We start from the raw sequence: 27,168 nt of genomic DNA, 5'->3' as shown, positions 1-27,168 counted from the left end.
TATGGCTCAGCTATAGTCTAATATATGAATATTCATGTTAAAGTGCAAGTGAAGTTAACTAAACTACATACGATTCAATTTTCCACTGTGTGGTAATTTCAATTTAGAAACGAGCAATGTCAATATGACATCTAGTGACGTAAGGAGAAACTACTCCAAGGGTGCGGTTTTAGGGCCGCTTATATATAGACCAATTAAATTTTATAATATATAACTATGTATATGGAATACATCAAATACAGATTTCACTTCAAACATTTTTTAAATAAAAAATCGAATTTTTCTATGTTTCACTGTACTAATTGCACCCTTTCAGTAGTGTTCCTTTTACGCCGCCAGATATCATATGGCCATTGTTCGGTTCCCAATAAACTAAACTTAAACTTACTACAGTCTTGGGTAAGATAAATTGTCTCATTTTAATCTTTAATACAATGCTTAGCTCGGTCTTCATCTTAAGTATTTGCTAAGCTAGAATTCGATCTTAGTTTAGTTTATTGAAACCAGTCGAAATAAATGTTACTTTGGTAAGATGCCGACGGTTGTCCGATATTGTTGGCTCCCTCTACGAGTGTGCAGTAAAGCTAGATAATGCAGACCTCTACATTCGTTATCACCTCCTTCAATTCACAGAGAGCGCTAATACAAATGATCTTTAGAAATTTAAATCACTGAAATGGCTAGAATGTGTTTTAGCATTACGCAAAAGTAATTAACATTGCCCTACCTCTGATGATAATACAGTAACTTACCGAGCATAAATGAAGCACATTTCTTATCAAAGGGGCTCAAACGTTCCAGTTTGCTCGTCTCTGATAAAAGGTCCCAGCCGGTTTACAATAGTAATAAGGAGAGCAATAAGGGCTAGGGCTGCGTATGCACAACTTTTGCAAAGGTCGCAAAAGAGTATCGTTAACGAATGTACTGTGAAAAGCAATCTAATTCGCATAAGCATTTAAATACTGTAATTCGTCCAACTTTTCTTTGTCGTTAAACAAAAAAGTACTGTTTTTAGTGAAGAACGGAAAGGATCGATAAGTTCATTATTCAATTTATACACAGCGAGAGTGGACGTGAATAATGAAAATATTAATGGATAATTTAGTATAAATCGATAAATAATTTGCAAAACCGATTCTCTTTTCAAAATTCAAAGCATCATTTGTAGAATCTATTGCCGTCAGGCAGAGAGGGCCTTTCATGTACGTCTCAATTATCGTTATGTAAATTGACTCAGTTTTGTGATGTTTACATTGCGCAGAAACGGCATGAACACGGCAATAAGCCTTCGGGGCCTTTGCTATATATATAGTCAGGGTACACGATTCGATAAAGGTGATTATTTTATCACAGTTTCGATATCTCCCATTTAACATCGATTACGAATAGCAAATAACACATTACAGCAGTTTCCGCAGGATTTTTCATTGGAAAAAAGAGGAACAAACATATTAACCATACAAATATCGATACAGAACAAGCATTATTTGCTGCATTAATAATAGTATATGCTTTGCACCACGGGGGTAAATCTGCACATGCAGGCGGATTACAGAAAGAGGTTTTGTCGCATCTGTCATATACAAAACGTTATTATCCCAATTGAATTCCATATATTCCTCTCTCCTCCATATTTCTAATACCAAACTGATTGGTACATAAGTAATCCTTGAATAAAAGATATTCGTTAATGATGATATAAATAGATGTGTATTTTATTGGGGAATGGGAGATGAACTCATTACAGTGATTATTGTTAAATGGAAAAAATGGGTACTTTTCTCTCTTTCTTGTTTATTTCTAGCCTGGTAGTAAAAATGTACACACCAAGCAGAGGAAAAAACAATGGTTAAACGTTGAAAGAGCCGTCGGGATCTGACACTGTACAAGAGATTCTAGCAGACCGTGCAAGAATCGGTGGCTTTTTCCCATTTTCACTTGTCGAAAAGGCAAAGAGGGATGAGTGTATCGAGGCTGCAATTCATATTTGTCCGTAAGCAGCAGTGGAATTGCACCTTTAATCAAGATTTCTACCAATTTGCGAGCGCCGACGGCGCGAAGACAAAGCCTATTGTTGCCGTAACTGGTTGGGGCTTCAAGTGTTCCACAACGCAACGGTGAGTGCTCGCCCGATGCGCCCGCCTACATACCGGGTGTGTACCTTGAAAATCTTCCCGACTCTCGTTCTGCTAAAATTCTCCGGAACAACTTCTTCGGTTCCCTAACGGCAAGCGCTTTTCCATCAACCACTTTCTATATAAACTATTTAGAATTCATTGTCTTTACCTCACTTGAGGAATACAAATAATAAACATTTCAATTACAATAGACCATAGCAAATATTGAAGAATCTAACGAAACACAAGTGGCTTTCCGTTAGAAATAGTGGATATAGTGATAAATTAACGCGATTTTACTACCCGTTATTTAGAGAATACACATGCTCTGTGTTTTGATGTGTACGTGTGTGTGTGTTTTAGTGGGTGCAGAGGTTGACGCTCAGGGACTGCCAAGCTAGTCGCTTCGCCATCCCAGAATCTCCCCACTGACGCTTGCTTCCGGCTAAGCCCGCTGCCACCACGTCCCAAGCAACTCCAAGCCTCTCGTGCTTCTGTTTGTGTTTGCTAATTGTGAATTGTCTACTTCTTGCCAGTACCCTGTGAGCACTGACGGCACTGACTAGAGGAGTAGGAGTGGACGAGTCATGGATGGGGCATGGAAAAGGGCAGAGCTAAGGCTCGAATGAAAGAGGGAAGAAGGGAGAACGGCAGGAACACAAGACGAGCAAAAGAGGGAAACGATTGACGAAGAGGACGAAGGGATAGAAATGTGTAGTAGAGGGAGAGCGAGAACGAGGGACAGGGTGGGGGTGAGAGACGGATTCAAACTCAAGCGGAAGCGCTACGATTCTCAGATAGCAAGCACATATCATTCACAAATTGCTCGGCTAAAGTGAAATTCTCAGGAACAACGGTTACCCAGCGATTCTCCCCTCATTCCTCAGCTTTACTTTACCGAATTTTACTATACGCTATACATATAGTTCCTCCACGCACCTACCAGTAAATTGTATCTGGCGAGAAAAACACCAATTTTTAAAGTCACTCATAATGCTTAAATGTAGCGTGCGAGGCTATTAATTTAATTTGTCTTTTCAGTTCTGATTATAGCTTTTGTCCGTTCAAATCCAGTTAAAAAAAGTGGCTAAAGAAGAAATTGTTGCTCGTTTAGAAAAGTTTCATGAAACGGCCACCAGGTGTCTATCGTTTGACGTTTATATGCAAAATGGCTGCAAAGTAACAGCTGTTGCAGTCACAAATGAAAACTTTTTTATCTTCTATTTTTGTCGTTACATAGAATCATATTATAATATCCAAGTAAAATTGTTCTGAAGTAGGAACAAAATTTCTGCTATATTTCTCATGCGTTATTTCTTGTATTTACTTGTATCATCCTATATAAGTGATTAGTTGACAGTGGGAAATTGATTCGTGTGTGGTTCGACCAGCTTCACTTTGTACTTTACGTGGAAATTGATATAATACACTATAGCTGAACCACACACGAATCAATTTCCCAATTTCCCACTGTGTTCTAAGGTTCCTATCATATCGGCAGAATTTCATTTCCAAGGTATTGCGAGACAATCTAAGAGCCAGAAGATGAATGCGATTTCACAATTGTACCTTACTAAATTTAACTTCGGAAAGTGACGGAAGCCAAATTGCTCAGCGCAATCGCGGCCTCTTCCACTATTTCGCGATTGCGACCTATATGTAACTATAGTTGAGCGGCAGTTGACACTGGGAGTACAGTTTACTGAAATGAAAACGTCCGCATTTCCATTTACATGATTGAAAGACGCAAAAGCGGACTAAGTCTCGAGTGAAGTTTCATATTATGCACTCGATAATATAAAAAGCAAAAATCTTCAATTGTAAGTAGTGAAATTCAATGCAGCTCGTTAGTTACATTTGTCACGTGTAATTAATTCATGATATTTTCATTAATGTGACTGCATTCGGAATAATGTTTAGACTTTATTTTTTATAAGCAGATTAGATTAACAAAGGTGGAAGGATTGCAAACAATGAGAGATACCACTGAATAGTGGAGTACAGTTGAATAAGAACGGTACGTATCTCGGGCGCTTAGGTAGTTTTAAATCTCCATTTCGGCTGGTCGCTGGAGTGTTTGTTTTCCACACTACGGAGCATGCTTGCCACATGGCACGGCACGTGCGTGGACACCAAACTTGTCGCCGAGCAAACAACGAATTAAGTCTTAGTCCGTGGTTCGTGTGCCCTTCGGCGATTAGTAAAACGCGATGTGGGAGATTTATGAAGACCGTGATACGCTCACGATCGTACCATTGTGTGAGAAAAGTTTCGAATAGCTAAACTTTCACACTCGTAATATGTGTTCAACTTCAATACTACTGTATTTATAATCTGTGTACAATAATATAGTAAACTATATATATATATATATATATATACATAGTTTGGTAGTATTTGAAGGAAAAAATGATTGTGCGAACGAACGAGTAGTCTTTTCTTTAAGTCTCGAGATGGCGCAAAAAGTATAATCCGTGGAGCGAGCAAAGAACGTGCAAGAGGGACGCGAGCCTAATCTAAGAAAAGGCGTCGCAACGAGAGGGTGTAAGTGAATGAGAGTGGACCGGCGAGCCGCGTGGGAAATGAAAAGAAAAAAGGAGGAGGAGGTGGGTTGGGGGAGGGAGTGAGTGGATCGAAAAAGAAAAGGTGGAGGAGACCGCGGTGGGTGGAAAGAGGCAGAGGCAGAGGCAGAGGTGTGGCAGCCATCGGGGAAGCTGCTGCTGGGCATGATCCGTGCTCGTTGCAGGAGTTTGTCTCGGCTTTATCAGCCGAGTAGATAGGGCTATCGAAAGCCTCCTTTGCTTTTGCCTCTCGGAAGTGCGGCACCTATGCAAGCTACACAGCCTGTAGCTCGATGGCTCGGCCGGCCACCGTTGGAAACCGCCCTCGATTGGCGTTTTCACCGCCCCTCGGGGGAAAATCTGCCCGCTCCTCATTGGTCGCCACCCAATCCATACTATTCATTCATTCGTCGCACACCATTTATCCACCCCTCAATTTTCAAACTTCCCTCTCCTCCACCATCCATCGCCTTCCCCTTGCATGCATTCCCTACCCTACATACATACCATCCCTTCGCGTCCACTACTCTTATTTTCAATGCACCTCGCCGCTATCCTCTTTTTCTTCATATACATCTCATTATTTCTTTATTAAACACCTTTTACCGCAAGCACTTTCATACGTGTAGCATTATATTCGAGCATTACTTATTAACATATATATGAATAGTTTTCAATAATATTTTTAAATAGAGGAGAACAAAAATTAATAATTTTTTATAATATCGGTTCTTATACCGCTACAACGACTATTCATCCATAGATGTATGTTTTTTTTTATGGACTACCTATCCCATACAACACACTTGACTAAAAGTTGTCCTATAGACGTCTTTTAGTCATCCAATTGACTAAAAAACACCTAAAAAATGTCTTTAAGTTATTTGGTGCTCTATGGGTAGTTTCATGGAAAATTAAAATATGTGCAAAAAAGGAATAGAGTAAAATTTGAGAGACGAGGTTTGTTTTTTAAAGGTTACTGACATCGCTCTTTTTGGGCTAAAGAGTTTCGATGAAGCGAGAAGATCTATGGCAAAGCAAAAGCCAGAGTGTGCTATAATATTACGAGCAACGGATCTGGGGGAAAGAAGCGACCAAGCTGGTTAGAGTGGTAGAATGTGTCCGTGTGTGTGTGTGTGTGTGTGTATATGTGAAAGAGAGAGAGAAAGACGATGGTAAATGCATAAAGAGCAAGTAAAGCCTAGCTGTAGAGCAATGAAATAGGCGTGCTGTTTGATGCTCCGCCCCAAGCTCCGCCCTTTCCGAGTTGTTGCTACCTTCATCGCTCCATTTCCCTTCACCCTTCCTGCTTTTCGGGAAGCCACGACTATTCTCGACTCAACTGTGGCCACCTCAAACTCAAACGCGTCACTATCATCAGCGACGAAAGGCGCCTATACGGCCCACGGATCATCCTTGATCTCATCATCGAGAAGAGATCATCAACATTCGCGCAAAAACAGTGCAACTTGGACCAATCGAAATATTCATTATACACCGTCGATCTTCCCACCTCAATAAAATCTATTAACGATTCGCGTTTTGTTTCCGTGCGGCTATTGTAGGTTTTGATGAAAAGTGAGTTTAGATTGTGACGTCATGAGAATGCTCCCTTTCGAGTGAATTTCTCGAGTTTGGTCATCCGCGTCAGTTTCGTTGTTAACGATGAATAATGGAGAATCATCGATGTTCCCTGGTTCATTATGCTGATTCTGACGAGGCACTGGCCGAGCGCAGCTCGGGAAATCCGTCTGGCTCAAGGATATTCGGAAGCTTCGGGTAAATCGATCATTGAGCCGCGATCAGCCAAGGAAGGCTACTTTTGACGTTTCCTTGGGGAGAGATGAGAACCTCGGAACTTCTTCCGAAGGTTGGATACCGGCGAATCTTCAAACACGAGTGTTTCCCAGCAACTTATTAATAATAATCCTGAGAATTCATCGAAGAAGAAATTCTTTCTCGCGTCCTTTCCGATCCAATCGACGGGGACCACTCGATAGTCAAGTAATTGTATCAATAAATCACTCGAGGAACGAAGAAAGAAACTACTACCCAAATAGAACTCTCACCAGCGATATATATATCTCATTTGGATTTTCGAAGGATCATCCTTGTGATTATCCAGATTGTGCAATCAGGAATCGTCGTATATTGTAAGTATACATCTTCATTTTACCATCTATTCCAATTTGAAAAATCTTTCAGGCTGAGATTGTCCAATATTGACACTATTGGCGAAAGAACGATCAGGGATTTATTGAAAAATCTGGAGGGAAAGTTACGAGATTAAGGAACTGTGGCGTAATTAGCTGGATTCCATAAGCGGATCAACGTGATTGGCATTCTTGGTTTCTTTGTACACACGCGAATGGATGATAACGCCCGTCGCTTTTCTCCTCTTTATTACGCCTCCAATTTTACTGCATAAAGCGACGAACTCCCCGTTATTCGTCAAAGCGTGAAATACTATAATCGCCGACGATGAAAACCAATAGAATTATTTTCCGTGGTGGGGGTGAGCGAAGATGCTGATCCTTGTATAAAAGAGAGAGAGAGAGAGGGAGAAGAATAATTGCAGGAGAGAAGAGGGTGAAACCGTATTCTGGAATTGTGTAGTCGGATAATAAAAGTGAAGTAAGAAGAGAGAGAGTGAGAATCATGCGTATCGTTTGCCGTTGAGTACTCGTGGCGTCGGCTGTAAAAAGCGACATATGCAAGATGTGCGCACGGACCCTAAAATCATTCAAGGAACACAAGCACCACTAGAAATTACTAAACAATTACAGGCCTGCCCCTTTGTTTTATAAACACAACTATTGACAGTGCCCTTTGCACCAGTACTTCAAAAACAAAACCTCTTATAATGGTAAATTGTTACCAGTAGTTACGAACGTGGAATCGCCCAATTAACGAAAATAATTGCTATAATTAATGAAAAACATAAATTTTGAACTAGATTCTAAAATGGAGTATATCAAAACAAAAAAAAAACGGTAGGATTTTCGTTATATCCTACAAATATATAAACACTGACGAATCAGGGGTTATCGTTGGGGTATATTCTATGGTAGAGGAAAAGAAAAGTAAAAACTGCAGGGGTTGAAGAAGGGATTGGTTTTCTCAGTCGACTGTAGAGTGGCTCTTGAAATTAGCGAACAATTAGCCGAGCGGAATAGTGTTTTCCAAACATGGAATTTGCTGCATGGGGAGGGATGGAATATTATTGGAAGAGAGAGCGAGAGAGTTGAGGAAAGACGATTGGGCGATGCGAGGCAAGAAGTGGCGTATTCTCAAGTGTGTCCGAATTATTCGGAGTAGCTGACGTATCTCGGGTTGGCTAAAAAAGGGTGCGGAGGGGGGTGGTGACGACGACGGAGGCTTAGAAAGGGCCCTGTAGTGTTTCGTCGTCGAAAGGGGTGCGGCGGGGGGTTACGAGGCATTCGCTGCAAGGCAGCTTTGGCGTTGCAGCCTCTTGAAACCTCGTGCAAACACTCGGCACAGGGCGTTCGCCTGGTATAACGATTAATATCCCAATAAGGTCTCGTTCAAGCTGTTCGCTCGAGCGAGCTACTTCCTACGTTATTCATTGTATCGTTTCATCGTCGTCGATGCCTTCGAGCCTTCGAGCCTGCCTTTTCTCCTCCCACCGATAATAGCGAAACACCAAAACTATTCGTATCATGCGCGGTGAATCATTAGCATATTGTATCACGCTCGCAGTTACTTTAGTCGATATATATATATATATATATATATATATATATATATATATATATAGCCCAGTGCTAAAACGGGGACAGTAATTGCTCCAATCCCGTTGAGCTACGATCATGGGAACCACGATACAGCTTCATTGATCAATCTCGTCCGACAAACAATACTCAACAGCTTTGATTATTCTGCACCTTAATTATGAAAAATGATAGAATTAAATTCTCAATACATCTAACTCGCACGTCATTTCCTTTCTCTTGTTTAACGATAAATTCAATTTTTTCGCTTTATTCCTCTATCCCGTTCTATCGAAAATTGCTTTGGCCGCATCGCGCAACGCCCGGCCAGGATGCTACCACGCTTAGGCCCGGGGGTATTATTACGCTACTTGATTTCGCATCGAGGCAGCTGTCTCCGATTATTCACCATAGAAATTCGGGGGATCCAGACTCAAAAGGGACCCGCGGCCCTCCGCTAATATTTGAGGAAGCGGGTATATATAGTTCAACGAAACGAACAATTTTTTCATCCCCCGTCCAAGTCCCGCGTTTCGTCCCAATAAACTATTGTGCCGTATATATATAGTATATATATATATATAATATATTATAGGTCGAAAGTCCTTATATATAGGAAACGAATGAAGAAACGAACTTGAAATAGCACGAGGTGATTTGATCTGGAAAAATAGTAGGTTCAATTAGTACATACGATTAATACGTATAATGTAATAGTTATATATGTGTGTGTGTGTGTATATACGGTTGGTCGATGTAGGATGGAGAGAAAGCAGTGTTTAAGTTTTCCGTGACACGAGGATACCTCGGCTTTGCTACTTTACTCCCTCGGCCCCTGCCCGAGGCCAAGTATCAGCGATGGTTAGCTAGATAGCACTTGCAGCGTTATGGCGCTTGCACCGGGGCTGCTCTTACACTCCAACACTTACACAACTCACTTATACACCTTCTGTACAAGCATCCGGAGTGGTGTTGGTGCCAAAAGGAGCGTACTGCCTGCTTCCTTTCGCGTTAGCTGCGTGCATGATGAGTTCTAGTGGATGAAAAGAGTCTCTTGCTCGTGTGCCTCGCGCTGAAAATTGTCTTCCGCTCGGTACAGAGTAAACACAAGCCTATAGTATAAACCTGTACAGGTGTGTACCAAAAAAGCATGTGTATGCATTTTCCAGAGACCGCCCTCGCTCTGAAAAATGGGAGAGAACACTTTTCTCTCGTGTGTTTCGCTAGAATTTTGCCTGCATGCTTTCGTGTAAAGCGAACGAGGCTCGTTTGTACTCTCGCGTCATGGCACAGGTTTGAATGTTAACTGCCTGCTGCGCGTTTTGGTGGTAAAAATGTGAGTATGTGTGTGTGTGTGTTTCGACGTGCGTGTCAAAGGACACAGGGGGTCAAATACGTGGTCGGTATCTTGTTGGAGGGCGAGAAATACGAGGCTGGCGCGAAGCTCTTCTACGTGCTTGCGTGCTTACGATATAGAGCTTTTTAGTGGGAGGGGGGGGGGGGGGGTAAAGAAACCCCCTTACCCTCCTTACGTACCTGTTCGCACCCCCGACCTAAGCTGCTTCTTAAAAAATTACCATTGTACCGGCATTATCTCAAACATCCCGAGTCTCTTTCAAGGCATTTTTACTAATTGTTCCAACCTTCAAACGGGTCAACGATCGAGCCGAACGTTATTGCATAACTATAATACTATCGAAATGAGAATCACTGATGTTGATTCGTAGTCGTGAAACTTTATGAGAGCGAAACGACCCCAGTCGTGATAAAGAGGTAAACAAATTAGTCAGGACTGCTGACCCTCACCGATGCTATATATTCACTATCGTATATCTGTTGCTTACAAAAATTATAGGAAATTTCGACGTTTCCAAAAGACGATAACAGTTCAAGACTTATATAGGTAAAAGAATCCCAATTTCTAATTTTTCAATTGAAATAATGACTTTTAACAAACGAGAGTATTGCAATCTTGCAGATTTTTACTCGGTAATGGCGACAGATATTATTTACGCTGAATTTTATCGATTCATTTATAAAGAGTGGAATGGGAATTAGAGAGACAATTGGGAAAAATGTTTTCGTTGGATATTCCGCTGTAACGAGTCCTCTCAAAAATTTATTCAAGTGGATTTAATGGACGTTTGGGGTGCACGCGGGATACAGAGTCCGCGTATTATAGTGGAGAGCCACCCCCGCGTTGGGGCGGGCGAGGGTCACCGTAGCCACCGTCGTTTACGTGGATACTTATAACTGCCCGCATGAGCTGAATTAATTGACTGATCGACTCGCTCTATAAATCGATTATGTCGAGTGATTTGGCTTATTATTAAATCAGGAGCGATCGATAATATTAAATATATATATATGTTGCTTTGTTCTTTATTGCTATCGGGACAATAATATTTGAATACCCCTCTTCGTGTACTGTTTTACAAAGGTGCTCTAGACTTTGAGCGAAGCGAAAGGTGCGAGGTATCCGGTTTTAAACATAAATGAGGAGATGGTAGATACGGACGGTGGTATCGCTAAAGATGTTTGGAATTAGAGCGGCGTCGTAAAATGAGATGCATCCGAGCGAGAATTCATTTTTACGGTGAAAATATATGGGCAAAAGTTGCGAGTGTGTGACGAAGCCCGTGTGACGGGGCCAATGACATTTTTGTGCCGAGAATTGCCTGGCGTTTCTTCACCTTTCCGGAATAAACTTAATTAACGAAATGGCAGGTTTTAGCATCCTATTAAAGTATAAAGCCCCCTATGCCTTTTGGATACGCCTTATAAATTTTTGCTTCAACAAAACATAGCTGCATCGCTGCTAGGTAAAAGATGGAAAAAATTTAAATGTATAGAAGGACTGGCGAATATCCAATTATGGATTAAGTCTAACGGCCTCTGCTGCTTAACTCGCGAGCGTTCAACGTCGTCAATTACGCGCGTGCGTGGCTTATAACATGTATCCAGTCTGTGATCGTGTTACACGAGGCATAACGCGAAGCCCTTTGCTCGACAATATTATAATTAATGTTTTCATTGCCTTAAAAATTTATATTTAATCGATTTTTCTACTCCCACGAATGTTCCGACTGTGCCTATATACCATATGAATGAACGACGAAAGATTTTCTTTGGGATTTAGATGGGACGACAAATAAATTTTAGATTCTACGTGCTAAAACGGATGATAAAAGTGTAAGGGGAGTGTCCCGCCGTCACGCCATGAAAATTATGACGTATTACACGATTGCCTTTTTAGCGCTGCATGCGCCCTGAACACGCCGTGACTAATAAGCATCAGATGTATATAGCACAGTTTAGCTTAAATTAAAACGGCTTCAAAGTTTGCATCATAAAACGGTCTATTAAATTTTCTCACAAAAAATAACATACTCTCATCCTACTTGCAGCGTAGGTACATTTATTTACCATCAATCGCTTTATTTACGAGCAAATCGGACGAGTTGCTATAATTTATTACTCGCGATTAAAGATTATACTCGAGGTACACCTGACACCGTTAATCGTAGCGGATTTTCACTCCATCATGTCTGGATTTTTTTTTATTAGTCCTGTAATTATTGAACATGAGGTGGCGTTATCGCCTTACTCACGATTGCTAATTACATATCGTGTTCGATATATCGCGATCACTTAATTAACTATACTTTTGGTATTAACGACTCATCAATCGACACCTACACACGAACGGTCGCGCGCTCGAAGGATCCAATTGGAATAAAATTTGTTTTTACAACGGATTAGATGCTTTGCCTTTAATTCGATCGGAAAATAAATCCTGCCTTGTTGTTGAGAATTGCAAATTCTAAATAGCACTTTTACAAGAATTACTACGCTCAAATAGATAGGAGAAGGGATATGCTTATCGGCTCCTTTTTCTCTTCTTTTGTTTTTTGTGCAGACTATTCTCAACTTTTCCTTTCTTTCGATCTAGCTAACACTGTTTACACTTTGCATTTTTATTTTTTGCGATGCTGTTCTTCCTTCGATTTATTGATCCTTTTGCGCAAATTGTACCAATTCCGTTTATGTTATTTACTGAAAGTGTTTAAATATTTTTTAATTGATGTATTCTCTATTTTTTATTACCTTTTTACCCTTAATTTTGAAGATTTTCTATACACGTTTTTAAAGACTTGGTAAACTAAAATTGTGTAATGATTTTTGCTCTTACTTCTCCCATTACAATACAACCAATGCATTAAAACGATAAACATGTTGAATCTGTGAAATAAAAATTTGCCAGTCTCTGATGAAGCAGACGACACACGATGATTATTATTGCAATCTAGTAATTGATTTACAGCTGCGAATATTCCAACTTGATGTAGTTGATTGTTGAAGTTATTGCTTCGCAAGAAGATAGACAAGAGATAGAAAAGAGTATAAAGTCAGAAAGTGTATTGAGCTGTGCAAATGTTTCAGAGCCAAACAAACGGAATTCATTGAAGTTGGATTTATTTGATTTTTGGAAATTTGGAGCGAGGAATAAATGCATGTTTTGCATATTCTCGCCCTACTCTGCATAGGTGGTGTATGAGAACAGTTTTGAATTTGGTCAGGTGGGCGTACAGGAGCGAGAGGTACAGTTACGCCGGAAGTTCATACTTATTCACTATGGGCACTGAAAGGGCGACCAGGTATAATTTACGTATAAATTAAGCGGAATGAATCAACGGCAGACGATTAATCGCATTGGCCTGCCCGCGATAATAACAATGCCCGGCTTGTTTACGAGCCTTAAACGAATACATTAACTTTTTCATTACTGAGCCACGTGGACATTTTATCTATCGCTCCTGGCCTCTCCTGGCACAAAGCCTAATTCCGCCTACCAACCGAATAACTGAATATGCAAAATCCACCCGAAACTCCGAAACATCCGTTAAACGTCTCTAGAAAAAAAGTACTACCATAAAAACTGAAACGAAATAAAAGCTGCGCGCACATTTCTCAAATAAAACAACCAAAACGTTTAGGAAAAAATTCTCGCAATGGGAATCGAGATTCGTTGGTTTTTTGACGTTACAACTCGACGCTTTTTTTATTAGCGAGCATAGAATTACCGGAAGTGGCAGCATATGAAAAAATACGATTCCCGTATTTGAGCGTAGCAGCAACGGAGGGTGGAGAGGGGTGGTTAAAAGTGGCGAGAGAGCGGGATGATCGCACGAGGTAAACAGGCCGTGAAATTACCTTTTAAATATTAGATTATGATTAAATGTGTACCTACCTCGGAGCCACTAAACGTTCAGTGCCACCCTCTTCCGCCCACTGCGCAGCTCATAAAGCCGATGGGGATGGTTTATAGCGGATGAGACTCGAACCACCCTCGAGCTATATCGAGATATCAATCAGCTCTTGGCATCAGATAAGATTGACTGCTCAGGAGCCGAGTGCTTTTCAAAACTCCAAAGAGGTTTTCATATCCTGGGCCACCGGGACTAACGAGCCACTCTTGGTACTGGCTAAAATCGCCAATCTCTCCCTTCCTTATTCCATCCATTCTTCCTGTATGTATCCATAGCGTCTCAGTATATCCGCGAAGGCTAGGAGCATGGAACTCATCGGGGAAGATACATCGCAGGATTCGTATAGCTGCGTGTAAAAGTTTCCCAGTTGGGAAGAGGTGCTGAAAATTCATGTACTCTCCCTCTCTCGCTATTCCCGTTTAAGTTTAAAGAGTCCTCCACACATGATGGAAGAGATGGTATAAAGGTGGTCGTGAAGGGCAGGTGGCTATATCCGGCCGGTGTTTATGCATATGCATGAAAAGAACGATGCCTGCTGGCTATTCTACACCCCCGCTTTCTCTCTCCCACCCTGAAATACTCTCGTCCGGACCTTCCGAGCAGCGAGCATATGCATTGCTCACTTAACAAGATTGATATGATGCGATATTGAGTGTGTGTGCGCGGGCGCGCGCGCGCATCCGCAATTACGCGCAACACGGAGCGCGAGTTGGATAATTAATGCCAAAGGGAGGAGGTGAAAGACAGTGGGAAAAAAGGGACGGACAGACAGACAGACAGACAGATAGAGAGAGAGAGAGAGAGAGAGAGAGAGAGAGAGGGGGGGGGGGGGCGACCAAAAGGCCCAAAGAGACTTCGATGCCTGGCGGACCTGCCGGAAAGGTGTCAAGTGGAATACCAGTCTGCTCGGCCAAAATTTATGCTGCTCCTTACCTTTTATCGCACCACCTTTCCCCACTCCTCTCACCGATAACATCGCGACACCGTAATAAACGTAAATCCTACCGAATTATGAAAATACCATAACCACGCGCGGATTTATTACTCTTTCTCCGTCTCTCATCTCGTAAATTATATCCTTCAGTATCAGATTACAGATCTTTTCTAGATCGAGACTAGCGCGATGAGATTTGTTTGCAAAGCGTGAAGGAGTCGGCGTCGCTGCTAATTATAGCTTGCATCGTTATACGCCTTGCATATAATGATTTAATTAATGCTTTTTTGTGAATTATATACTTTGAAAGTATGGAATTTTTAATGAATCTGAAGAAGGTTGTTGAAGGAAGCGAGCTTACTTAATGGTGAGTTTGGGAGCGTTTAGTCGTATATATTGGCCGACAAACAGCTTGCGCTATATATATATATATATATATATATAGTATGTACAATCGCGGGAATTCTCAGCACTGGTTTAAGGGTACGGGAGAAGTTGCGAGTCTCTCAGGGAGTTACTCACCGGGTAAAAGCAACCCCTGGCGTTGGCTACGATCGAGGGTCTCGCCACAATACAAGCAATAACATGTACCACCCCTTAGGGTGGAGACTTCTACCCCGGCAGAAGCCTATCATCCGCCTTAATCGACGCAGGATGATTTGGTCTTAAATAAACTTCTCACCTCCATCCCACTTCTTCGGTGCCCTTGTTCGTTTATCGTATAAATTGTCGAGTGGTCACTTTGATTACGTCAAACTCCCTTTCTAGCGCCCTATCACTATTACTACTACCACTGCGCTGCTGCTGCTGCTGCTGCTGCTACTACCATCGACAAAACTTTATTTCATCTCCCTCTCAAATCCCGTTTCAAATTCAATTTGAGTCTCATTGACAAAACCAACTGGATTTAGTCCTTACAGAGTTTTTATCGCTGCTAATGCGATTTATAGCCACCTAAAACGAGACGCGTCTCTTTTAAATGATCCAAACCATTTTTGGAGGTTGGTATATCGTTATTAAAAAATTTATCGTCGAGAGACACTCGATAGATATTCGTTTAGGTCGAAAGAAACGGACGAGATATCGTGACTTGGCTGCAGGGTAAAAAATCGATGCGAAGGTGAGACGTTGATATATACGGCTTGGCCGGAAATATTCGGGATGTACGCGTATGCACATCCGGCCACGTGTGCTTATGGATACCTGGACCAACGAGAGGGAGAGAGGTCAGCAGAGGCAGCTCGCTGCCGAGGCACGCGACCAGCGAATTATTCAAATGGAATTCACGAAACACGCCAGCTGCCTTCATTCGGGAGCAAATTGGGGGAGTGGCTCTACGTACGTGGCATACGAGGCCTTTTTACGTCTCGAGCCCACTCGCTCCGACGCTTGACACCGATTTACAAGCATTCGTACGAGAAGCGAGGCTGAAAAAGCAAAACAAAAATCAGGCTACCCCCCCCCCCCCCCCCCCCGGAAGTCTCGCAATTTTCCGAGCGAGAAGAGGAAATCTCACGGTGAGAGGGAGAACGAGGAAGGGGCATGCAACCGCGCGGCGAGCTATAGTCTATAGAAGGTGAAAGTGGGGAGACGGTGAAAGAGAAAGAGCAAATGAAATGAAATAGCAGGAAGAAAACGGCTGTAGGCATTCAGCCGTCCAAGCCACTCGCGAAACCTACGAGCTGTCTGCCTCCAAGAGGCAAGGAGAGTCCCGAGGGACTTGGGGGAGGCAGATGGCAGTCGTCCGACCAGTTCTTTCCGACGCTTCACCCCTGATTCGCTCGGATACTTGCTATTTCACAGCGACGCTGGGATTATGCAGTATAAATAGTTGTATATGTCTGCTCGCGTCCCTTCAAATCCCCAATGAACGAAATATTGCATTGATAGAGCTTATAATTAATTATCCCTTTTACACGTTTATAGCCAATAAACTGTGATTAATATATATAAATCGTATAATACACGAAGAACTAATAGATTAAAGTGAAATGTCTAAGGAAAGCATTATTTATTTATCGAGATAAATGGCGATATTGATCGAGCGAATACAATCGCAGTCTCGCTTAGCGGAGAATAAAGTGAAATTATTTGTGCGTGTATAAGACGCGTGGAGCGACAGCTTGAATCGGGCCACTTCAATCTTGGAATAAGGCGTTCGTGATCGATTCGAGTTTGCCAGGAAGGTATGGTAGCTACTGCTGCTGCTGCTGCTCGGTACTTTGGTGCTTGCCGGAGTAGTGTGTCGCTGGCGGATTTGACGTGCTTATCAATAGATCGCGGATGTAATAGGCTGCACGCACCCCAAATCGAGCACATAACTGATATCCGATAAGAAACCAATAGCCGGAACGGAATTCCCATCGGGCTATTCATAACCTCGCGCCTTACAATATTATTCCTTTTTACCGTGCATAACACGTTCTCTTCGAGATTCCGTGAGATTTTACGATCACGAAGGCATTTAAACGAATATGATTAGAAAACCGTACGTCGTGCCTAAAATAATTGTAAAATGGGTTGTTAACGGTAAAGAATATTTATATTGCGAGGAATGTAAAAAAGTTGAAAGCTGAGAGGGAGAGAACGCAAAGAAAAGGCGCAGAATTTTGTTTGGATTAATTGTGAAGGGTTCTGGAGGGGAAGGTGAAGCAGGAGGTGGGGTATATCTATATGCTGTGCTATATATGCATGTATATATACGTATATACTATAAGTGGAGGAGGAGAAGGAGGCTGTGAGCAAGGTTACGTCTGGTTCGAAGACAGCCGGGCACGCGCCACTCAAGGGGGTAAAGGACTCGCGTTCATTGTTCCCCCCGTGATTCTCCAAGACACGAATAAGTATATCGTATGTGAGGCAAATGGCACGCGAGACTTCCGGTGCCGCCCCCTCTGCATTTTCAAGCCTCCCATGTGTGGTGTCGAGTTTGGTCCATTATTCCTTCAAAATCGAGATTGCCGGAGAATATAGCTATAGTGCGGAAACGAAGGTTGGCCGCGTGTGCAGAATGGATCTCGCATCTTTGCTGCATTTCTTAGCTGGTTCTCTTTGCGCTTACACCCAATTGAAATAAAAAGCTTCCCCGAGGAGCTGGAATTTCAAGGTCCCCTGCGGAAGTAGCAGCTGCGCTTGCCAAATTAAATCACTAATTACATTGCTTATGCGAGTCCGATATTCCGAAACCGTAAGATCCAAACAGTTATCTGCATGCACCGAGGAGTAACATGGTATTGGAAGAATATCCAGAAGAATTTAGATTGTATTACACGAGAAGCGTTGTATTTCGATCTTGCGATCGAGGGCACGCGCCCCTATTGATCCCACGTTGATTCTTAAAGACGCGTGGAGGAGGCAAATGGCACGCGAGACTTCCGGTGATATCGAGTTTGAGTCTTTCTCCGATAGAGAATCGCCAACTGGCGGGAGTGAATAGTCAGAGCGGAAGCAGCTTACGGTGCCCTGCTCGAACCCCTTTTGTCCTGCTCATTGTCTATCCTACAGTGGTTCCCCACGACTAAACTCCACTATAAGGAACACCGTACACCGTACCTCAGTAACGCTCCTGTTCATTCAGCGGTTTAAATTGTCTTCGAGCTAGGTTTTCAACCAAAGTTCGCTCGGTGTATAAACCAACGTAATAATTGCGTAAGAAACCTCCGATTCCATTAATTTTTTTAACCATTTCATGGAAAATTCATTTTCAACGTTAGTTTTTCAATCCATTAGAAGATATCTCATTTACGATAATTGTTCTCGGTTGAAAAAAGGAAGACTTCGCAATGTGGTGAAAGGAGGCAGGACTAATCTGCTAATTTTGGTGCCGGCGTTGATCTCTTTATTCGACGTTTTGTGGGAAGCTTTGGCGAATCGCTTTTGGGGTATATCTCGAATGAAAGCATCGTGGACTGGGTAGCCAGTGGGGCGCGGCTGAATGGATCGCAAAGTGACAATGGCTGTACAATTGTTTTCCTGACTTTTATCCCGATCATTATTTCGCGAAACTATTATGATCGCCGCCAGAGATCGTCATTATCCCTAACGAAGCCCTGGTGGTCTCGTGTTACCCGTTATTGTGCGACTATACCGAAAATGCAAAATGAACACGTACAATGTCGCGATACGCACGTGACGCGACGTGTGTGTGCGTTTGTCCGACAACTATGGAGGTCGGAATCGTTTTGATCGTTTCTTCAATGCGCGCATTCACGAACCAAAAAATGCATTATTGAGAGGAGGAGGAATAAACAAACGAGGAGTCACACAGTCTAGTTTCTCTCTTGGGACGAAAATTGTAAGAGAAAAATTATTGATTCTGGATTTATTTCTATATACATGTGCAATGTGTGTCGGGTTATTTGAAGAGGAATATATAAGGAAACGAGGGACGAAGTGGAGAGAAAAGCAGCGAGGAATAGAAGGCTCTGCTCGATCGTAGGTTAACGGACTATGGCGCATGCCTCGCTGTACAGGGGTTGGTTAAAAGTGGAAGCGAAAAAGAGAGAATCGGTGATAACGAGGTGGCCCGGCTGCTGCTGCTACTGCTGGGGGTGAGCTCGCCGTAGACCCCCGCGGACTGCGCAGCTGTGAACCCCCCGCCAACTTGAGCCATAACGCCCAACTCGCTGAATTCGAGATATATCGAGCCCAGCGGGACCCGCTGCCATTTTGCAAAGCTGCTCCTGTTCATACAACCACTCACGTGGTGGTACCAGCTCTATTTTTTCAACTCTTTCATTATTTCTCTCCTCCTCTCTCTTGCTTTACTCCCTCTCCACTTCTCTCTTTCATTTGGTTTTCCTTTATCTATTTAAAATTTACCCCACCCCCACCACACCCTCTCTTAAAATCTCTCCTCAAGCTTTGCTCATATGTGCGCCTCAAGAGTCACGCTCGTGCGCACCAGAATTCATGCCACTATCGATCAACGATTTGCTTTTCTCATTCCATATCCAACGTCTATTATTTTTGCTTACTCTTCATTCTCAATGACCAGTTTCTCCCCCTCTCTTTCTCTCCCGTGATCTTTTACTCTGGTGGAAGAACTTTGGGGATGTACACTGCACCATTGCACGATACACGAACTATGTTAAATCCTGCCGTCGAGAATTAAACGATACGAATCTTCCAATGCTGACCAACGGATTATTAAATTTTCTCCATTTTAGAATTATGGCTATTGCTGAAGTAAAGTTCGATTTCTCTATAAAAGGTTCAGAAAAGCCGGAGATGTTGAATCCAAAAGTTACAGCACGAAATAACACAATAACTATCCTGATACTACGAGGTCGACTCGCAATTTATTCCATGTCTACTCTCCAGCACTTCCACCTCGGCTCACTCTTCAATTAATTTGAGATCGCCGTCTACATCGATCTTCTCGAACGAGGGACCCGAGAGTCAATATAGTCTGTGCTTTTTCTCAGAGTGCATAAGGACGCATATCATTTGTGACTGGAGGAGCAGAAACAATATAATATCTGGCGTTAAAAGGAAGACGTTCGTTGATTCGTCATTCGTAAAAAAGAATAAAGTTTCCATCAAGTTTTTCAATATCTGCTTTATTTATATGGATAAGGAAGTAGATATATATATATATATATATATATATATATATATATATAGGTATAGGTCATAGGTTTTAAATAGATTTGATATTAGTCGAAAGGTGTTTGTATTTTTAAACTGGTCGAATAGAGAAGGGTGTAAGAAAGGGTGATCGGGGCTAATTTTGAATCGGCTTAGTTGACGCTGTCGGCGTAGCGGGATACGAGGGGTGGCTCATGGCCGAGATATGGGACAGAGGATAACCACCGGGGGTGTGTATTGTGCTTGCTGTCATCCTCAGTAAGCTTTCCTTACCCCAAATGCTAATTATACGTCAACCGTTTACGCGGCAAATCACGAAAGGCCCAACGACACGGATTGGACAATAACGGGGTGGCCTAATAGGCGCGAATCGAGGCTCCCAGCAGAAGCAGCGAGCAAAGCCGCAGGCAGGCGACGCCTACGATATAAGTTATGACCAACACAAGCGCAACTCTCTTATTCGCTTTTCTCCTTACCACTTGATTTACGATTAATCCAGAAGCAAGCTTCGACCCGCTGCATATAATGGTAAAGCGCGAGAGAGAGAGAGAGAGAGAGAAGGAAAAAGAATTGTTGGAGCCACCATCAATCGTGGCGGTACGATGCAACGGTGGCGGCGGCGGCGGCGTATTAAAATTTATCTGGACGCGACTGCAATTCGTACAACATAAAAGTTAAGAGAGGAATTTCCTTGGCGCGCCTTATGTCCTTATCGCCACTTAAGGGAGAAGAGCGATGGGCGTCCGAAACCATCGTGAACAGGTATACTCGCGAAAGGGAAGGTTGATTGATGCGACCTGTACACGCGAAACCACCCTGTACACCACACTCCCACCCCTTTCCACCTTCCTCCCTCTACCGCGCTCCTCCCTATCCTCCGCCCACTTTTGCCCTCTTACTTTGGAATGTTCATACAAGGGGCCCGTTGATTCAAATTACTCACGCTGCCGCTTTCGAGGTCAATCGTTCTATCCACTTGTCTATCGATTATGCATTCGGGCTTTCCTCTGCCCACTCTATTCTCTGCAGTCTCGATTATCTATGACCCTACGACATTTTCATCCAGTCCGAAACAGCTGTAAAGCTATTTGTTAATCTCGTTACTTTGCCGGCAACTCTGCCAACGCTTAAATTCCTTTTCAAACACATTGACTCCTCGGCACTAATTTACGGCGAGACACGATTCTACAGGTCGTCTCGATAATTGTACTCTGTAACCGTTTCTAATCGATCGAGAGGGATCTGTTTGAAATAATGAAGTGTTGGTTATCAATAGCTAAGCGGAAGAAGGTAATTAGTGGGCTGACAACGAAGCGAGTAAATTTGCAAAGCCATTTCAAGTTGCTCGAAGCACCTTTGAGTTTCTTTAAGTTGCTGCTATCCGCCCATCGTCGCTAATAGTTTACTAGGAGCTGATTGGATTCGTTCGACCAAAACGTAACTACATCGGTAAACTTTGCCCATTTAACGCCAAAAACTGCGAGAATTGGCGAAGGGGTTGTCTCATTATCGACCGGGTCACGGAAGCCAGATCCAATTTCAATCATCGACCGTCAATTTTCAGTCGTTCCAACTTCCCTGCGCTCGGAACAAGCTTCGATTAACTAAGGTGTTTTTTTTTCACTTCGCGAAATTACGTGCATGCGCTCTCTGCACGATCGAACATTTTCGAAAGTGGATCGGAGCGATCGGGCAATAACGTCGACCCGTAGAAATTTCTCGTGAATGACCTAGAGTATCGTGGACCAGTACGGGACAGAGTTAAAAAAGCAAAATGTGCCCTCGACGTGCATCGGCCATATTTTCGACTGGAATGAGATAAATTGGTGGAATTACTCGATGCAGGCGGGGAACTGATTGGCTCAGTTGCTGGTTAACCGCTGTGTGACAATGCCTGGTCCACGGGAATATCTGTTGGCTTTATAGACGCGTCTCTTATTACTCTTTCGCAAAATGGACGGATAAAAAAGGAGCGACTGATGATTGAAAACAGGTGAGATGTTTACCGAGAGTTGGAAGAAACTAATAGCTAAACATTAAGAAGGATAAAGAGAGAAGAGATTATATTTGCACGTCGTTGAGTTAACATTAGATAGAGATGATGTATGCAGAAGGGAGAAGAATACTATCAAAAATGAAAAAAGACAGAGAAGAGAAGTAGATTGGTACTATATAATAAGGATCGAAGAAGGATTACGGGTTTCTTGCAGATAGAACAATTGACGGAGTGAGAGTAAGAAATATTGCTACATGCGTGTATGGCAAAAATTTTACGCTAATTTTCAAATGTGTCGATTTTCAGGCTAGTTGGGAAACACCCCATATATATCCTTTGTTAAATCTGTCGGCAGTTGCGCCGTTGCGGCGCTAGCGTCGAGTTGAACGCGACGCCAACTCGCCATAGGCCTCTCTATAGGTCATAGGGCTTTTCACAGGGGCGTTGTCGGGTGCGCGAGAAAGCTCTCTCCCTCTCTCTCTCTTATCATCCCTCCCCTCGTGTCGTTCTACCTCACCCTCTTGCCTCCTCGCAAGAGACTCGCTTCCCAGCAGGGCTTGCTTTTCCTCTCATCATCCCCCGATTATTACGGCTGCCTTCAGCTCCGGGACAATTGAAAGCTGCCAGCAACGGCAACCGTGATGGGCGGGGCTTCTTACCAGCCGGCCAAGTCGCGTCGTTTTTCGCCCCAATACTATCAACTATATATATATATATATATATATATATATATAGCTTCGCTCTTTTTCGAACATACACTTTCTACTTGCTTCACATGACATTCATCCTCCTTTGCTCCTACATTCTCTTTCTCATTTTACCCCCTTCCCTTCGGCATAAACCCTTTGCTCTTTTCCCTTCGCACTGCTCTTTACTATTTCAAACAATTCCTATACCCTTCTCGCATTCCAAGTACACGAACGATAGTAGCCACTGGTGGAAACGATTTTTCTCTGGTCCACTCTCGAGACCTTTCATAAATTGTCAAGTCGGTCGGTATCTTTCGCCTAACGCTGGGTATTTCATGGCCAACATCAGCAGCCAAGTCCCATCCAATTCCAACCGTCATTCCAAGTCCAAACATAACGCCATTACGTGGAGCAAACATTTCTACTTTTCGTCGTGCAAACTTTCCTTCCGCGATACCTCGGGGAAGCTTGCTCTTCAGCTGTGCTGACCATTTCGCATCTCATTCAGCCTTACCATTCATGCCCACCCCTTTCCCACGTTCTACATATTTAACGACTCACCCACCCTGTGCATCTACAAAACTCTGCCCTTATTCTCATCCGAACCACAACCCACGCCCCCTGCCTCTCGCGCAGATTATACCTTATCGCTGTATACTTGAAAAGAAACTTTGCGTTTTCCTCGAGAAAATGTACTCGACTCGACCCCTTCCCAAGCGTTTCATTTGGAAATCAAGGGCGAAAGGCTCGCGCTACGCTCCATTGGTTCAATATTAGCCCCTATACTTAAATACATGTGACGTTCTTTATCTCTGTCTCTGCGACATCTCATTGAGTGGACGTATACTATCAAGACTATTTAGAAACGTTGGCTCACATGTGGGCCTCGTTTGACGAGCTAGTGTGCGAGGGATCGAATCTACGTACCACGAATGCGTTACCATACTTTCCCCGCCGCAGCCAAAGCGACCAAACAGGCCGTCGTGAATTGCTCGCTGACCGTATCCGGCAGATCTATCGAGAGTCTTGTCCCTTGACAATGACAATACGATTAATCGCACGAAACGTGAAATTATTTCAAAGAAGTATACAGATATCAATGGTTTGTTTCGGAAAACCAGCAATGTAACCTTAGATCGAAAGAGATATATGTGAACGGTTTAAAGGTTCGGGTCTGTAGATTGTGGGCGTAGTCATGCGAAGGGAGGGGTCTCCGCAAAATCCCTTCCCACGCTGAGTTCTGAAACTGCGAGCAGGAGTCGCTAGTAGGGAATACGACTGACCTGCAGTGTTTATTTTGCAGGCCTACCATGCAACCGTTCTCCACGGGCAGCGCCATGGCGACCGAGACTCCGACTACCCCCTGTCGCAACTTGACCTTCTCCATCGCGAAGATAATGGAGCCGGATAAGAGACTGAGCGAGCCGAGCAATCCACAGTCGACGACGATCGTGCAGCAGCAACCAGCGAGCATTCCGTCGCTCAGCTATTCGGCGCACCTCGAGTCGGCCTTCAAGAAGTACGTGCCGACCTTGAGGCAACAGAATCTCCTGCAGCACTACCCGCTGCTCTACTACCATCCCAGCCCACTTCTGCGAGCCTTCCCCGGGCCACCGCCTACCACTCCGACGTCGCTCGCGCAGAGTCCACCGCCCCCCAGCGTCTTCCAAGAAACGTCCCCACGTCTGACCTTGAGCAGCATCTCCGAGGGCGAGACTCCGCGCAGCAAGAAGAGCCCAGCTCCGAGGTCCGAGCTGCCCACCAATAAGCAGAAGACTTTCACTTGTCCGGAATGCGGCAAGGTCTTCAACGCCCACTACAATCTTACGAGACACATGCCGGTGCACACCGGAGCAAGACCGTTCGTCTGCAAAATCTGCGGCAAAGGTTTCCGCCAGGCTAGCACCCTCTGCAGGCACAAGATCATCCACACAGCGGAGAAACCACACAAGTGCCAGATCTGTGGCAAGGCCTTCAACAGGAGTTCGACCCTGAACACGCACACGCGCATCCACGCCAATTACAAACCGTTCGTTTGCGACGTCTGTGGTAAAGGATTTCACCAAAAGGGCAACTACAAAAACCATAGGCTGACCCACAGTGGCGTGAAGGCCTTCAAATGCAACATCTGCAACAAGGCTTTCCACCAGATCTACAATCTGACTTTTCACATGCACACGCACAACGACAAGAAGCCGTTCTCCTGCAAGATCTGCGGGAAAGGATTCTGCAGGAACTTTGACCTGAAGAAACACATGCGGAAGTTGCACGACTCAACGTCACCGATCCTGGGTGGCTTGGGCACTTCCGGTCAGGGTCACAACCAGCAAACCGGATACACGTCGGTTCACCACGGTCCCAGTGGCCATTCTTTCGTCAGTCCCTTCCTCCTGCCGCCTCCGGGCTCCGCCGGCTATCTCGGCAAAATGTGACAAGTGGAAAACATCGCTTTTTCCCGAAAGACTCAGTATCCCCTTATCCTTGGATCGGTTTGCTTCACCGACAACGCCCGATCGGATCTGCTCGGTCACTCGGAGTGAAGCTACCAGTGTCTCTTCAGTATTACAAAGTCCTTGCAATTAGCTTTACTCGGGATTCGTGCCATTTTCGCTCGATCGAAAGTGCGAAACTACCTCATGTAGGCAAACGAGATTGGATAACAGAGGCTCGTAAAGGGCTTCCTTCTCCCATCAATCCACGTGAACTTTATTGAATATCCATCGAGCGCCCGCGTCGTCATTAATTCGACAGTGGGGGTTGTGTGCTTGGAGAACTGTTGAACCTCGTGGGCTTACGTTGAACTCGGGACAAATGTGTGTAAGTCCTTGCATGGTGTATACAGGCCATGGCACACGTATTAAATCGTGGATTCGAGCCAAAGGCGAGCCATACATTGTGTTCCGAGCGTCTCGTCTCTTTCCAAACCTGTTCAAGTGCGCAATTCCAGTGGGAAGGCGCACACCTGCTTTGGATTATTTCGCCGCGACTCCCGGAGAGTCGAGAGAGCATTACTACTCTCTAGCCCTTCTTCCCTTTGCTTCTCTCTTCTTTTCTCTCACTCCCCCGTTTCTCACCGTACTCTCGGACATCTTACCTATATGTTCCCTATTGGCGCAAATCGATCGTTCGGCTCTCACGAATTTATCCGACAACCCAAGAAACCATGCAGCAAACCTCTCATTTTTTCCAGTTTTGTATCGCAAAGCAACTCTCTCGAATCTTCCAAGGGTTCATCGACCTTCTTTCAGTTTGCTACGACATATTCTCTAGGATAGAGGGCGAGTTGGAAAAGAGATAAAAACAGAGATACAAAGCAACAGCGGGCAATGCGTTCCCTTCAATCAACACCGGACGCGATGAATTCGGAAGGAGCAGGTGTGACCTGCTGCTCCGATTATTATGCACGAGAAACAGTGTGAATAAATTGTGTATGCTAAACTCGTAAACAGGGATAATCCTTACGTCTCTCCTGTTTTAGGAGATTGGTCAGTCCATCGATTTGAAGTGGCGAAAAATTAATTTATCTGTAAATATTTTGTAAATATTTGTATGTGCACGGTAACCGCTTCGTATGCGCTAAATACACGCAAAAGAGGGAGTCACAGAGATTGAGGAAGAATTGTAATTAAAACCTCGAAGGTATGATTATTATATGGCGCGTCCATTCAAGTAACCAAAAAGAACAGAAACCCGAAACATTTTTTTTGCTTCCACGGGGAAACGGAAAAGGGACGAGAATTTCTTCGTGCACGAAAAATTTTCGCATATATATATATATATATATATATATATATATATATATAACTTTAGGCAAATGTATAAATCGGTGTGATAGTAGCTTTAAGCAAATCGTAGATAGCGAATGAAATGTTGGTCATTGTCATTATTGTTGTAATTATTATATAGTTACATCGCGAAAAACATGGCCATTGTGATTAAGATCATTGTCAGCTTTGCAATAGAAAATTACTATTATGATTATTATTATTATTATTGTGTCGAGAGTAACGATCTATTTATGCATTTTTATTTACGTCTCCCGATTTTAGAGAGCAAAAATTATTATTATTATCGTGTAAACTAATTGCGAGTCTTTTTTATTGAACGTTGGACTCGATCATCCTCCAAATTCTCGATTAGACGTTCGGGCGGGATTTAAGCGTTACAGACAAACGATGCAAAAGTAATGTTAAAAGATAATCGATAGAGTAGTAGATAAAAATGCATATGTATGTGTCACCTATTGTAAATATGAGTCGAACCAATGCAATAAATTCATCG

At 43.4% G+C, this 27,168-nt stretch overlaps 1 protein-coding gene across 2 annotated transcripts; it reads left to right on the top strand.

Annotated features, from left to right (window-relative positions):
• Positions 1 to 6,099: 6,099 nt before the first annotated feature.
• Positions 6,100 to 27,135, top strand: LOC136773223 (fez family zinc finger protein erm-like). Of its 2 annotated transcripts, none has more exons than XM_066726713.1 (2): positions 6,100 to 6,831; positions 24,191 to 27,135. In XM_066726713.1, exon 2 carries the CDS (start codon positions 24,198 to 24,200, stop codon positions 25,317 to 25,319), a length of 1,122 nt encoding a protein of 373 aa, XP_066582810.1. In that variant the 5' UTR covers positions 6,100 to 6,831; positions 24,191 to 24,197; the 3' UTR covers positions 25,320 to 27,135. The 2 variants fall into 2 exon arrangements, with proteins under 2 accessions (XP_066582810.1, XP_066582811.1); XM_066726714.1 differs by lacking the exon at positions 6,100 to 6,831 and adding an exon at positions 21,412 to 21,492.
• Positions 27,136 to 27,168: the final 33 nt, after the last annotated feature.

The sequence above is a fragment of the Prorops nasuta genome, unplaced genomic scaffold (assembly GCF_024137725.1).
Source record: "Prorops nasuta isolate Cenicafe-Biocafe unplaced genomic scaffold, Cenicafe_Pnas_1.2 PNAS00005, whole genome shotgun sequence".
Taxonomy (NCBI): domain Eukaryota; kingdom Metazoa; phylum Arthropoda; class Insecta; order Hymenoptera; family Bethylidae; genus Prorops; species Prorops nasuta.
The sequence above is the reverse complement of the archived record's forward strand: the minus strand, read 5'-3'. Positions and strand labels throughout refer to the sequence as shown.

Bases quoted from the DNA above. Each gene is read 5' to 3' on its own strand.
- LOC136773223 (XM_066726713.1), top strand. From the start codon at position 24,198: ATGCAACCGTTCTCCACGGGCAGCGCCATGGCGACCGAGACTCCGACT.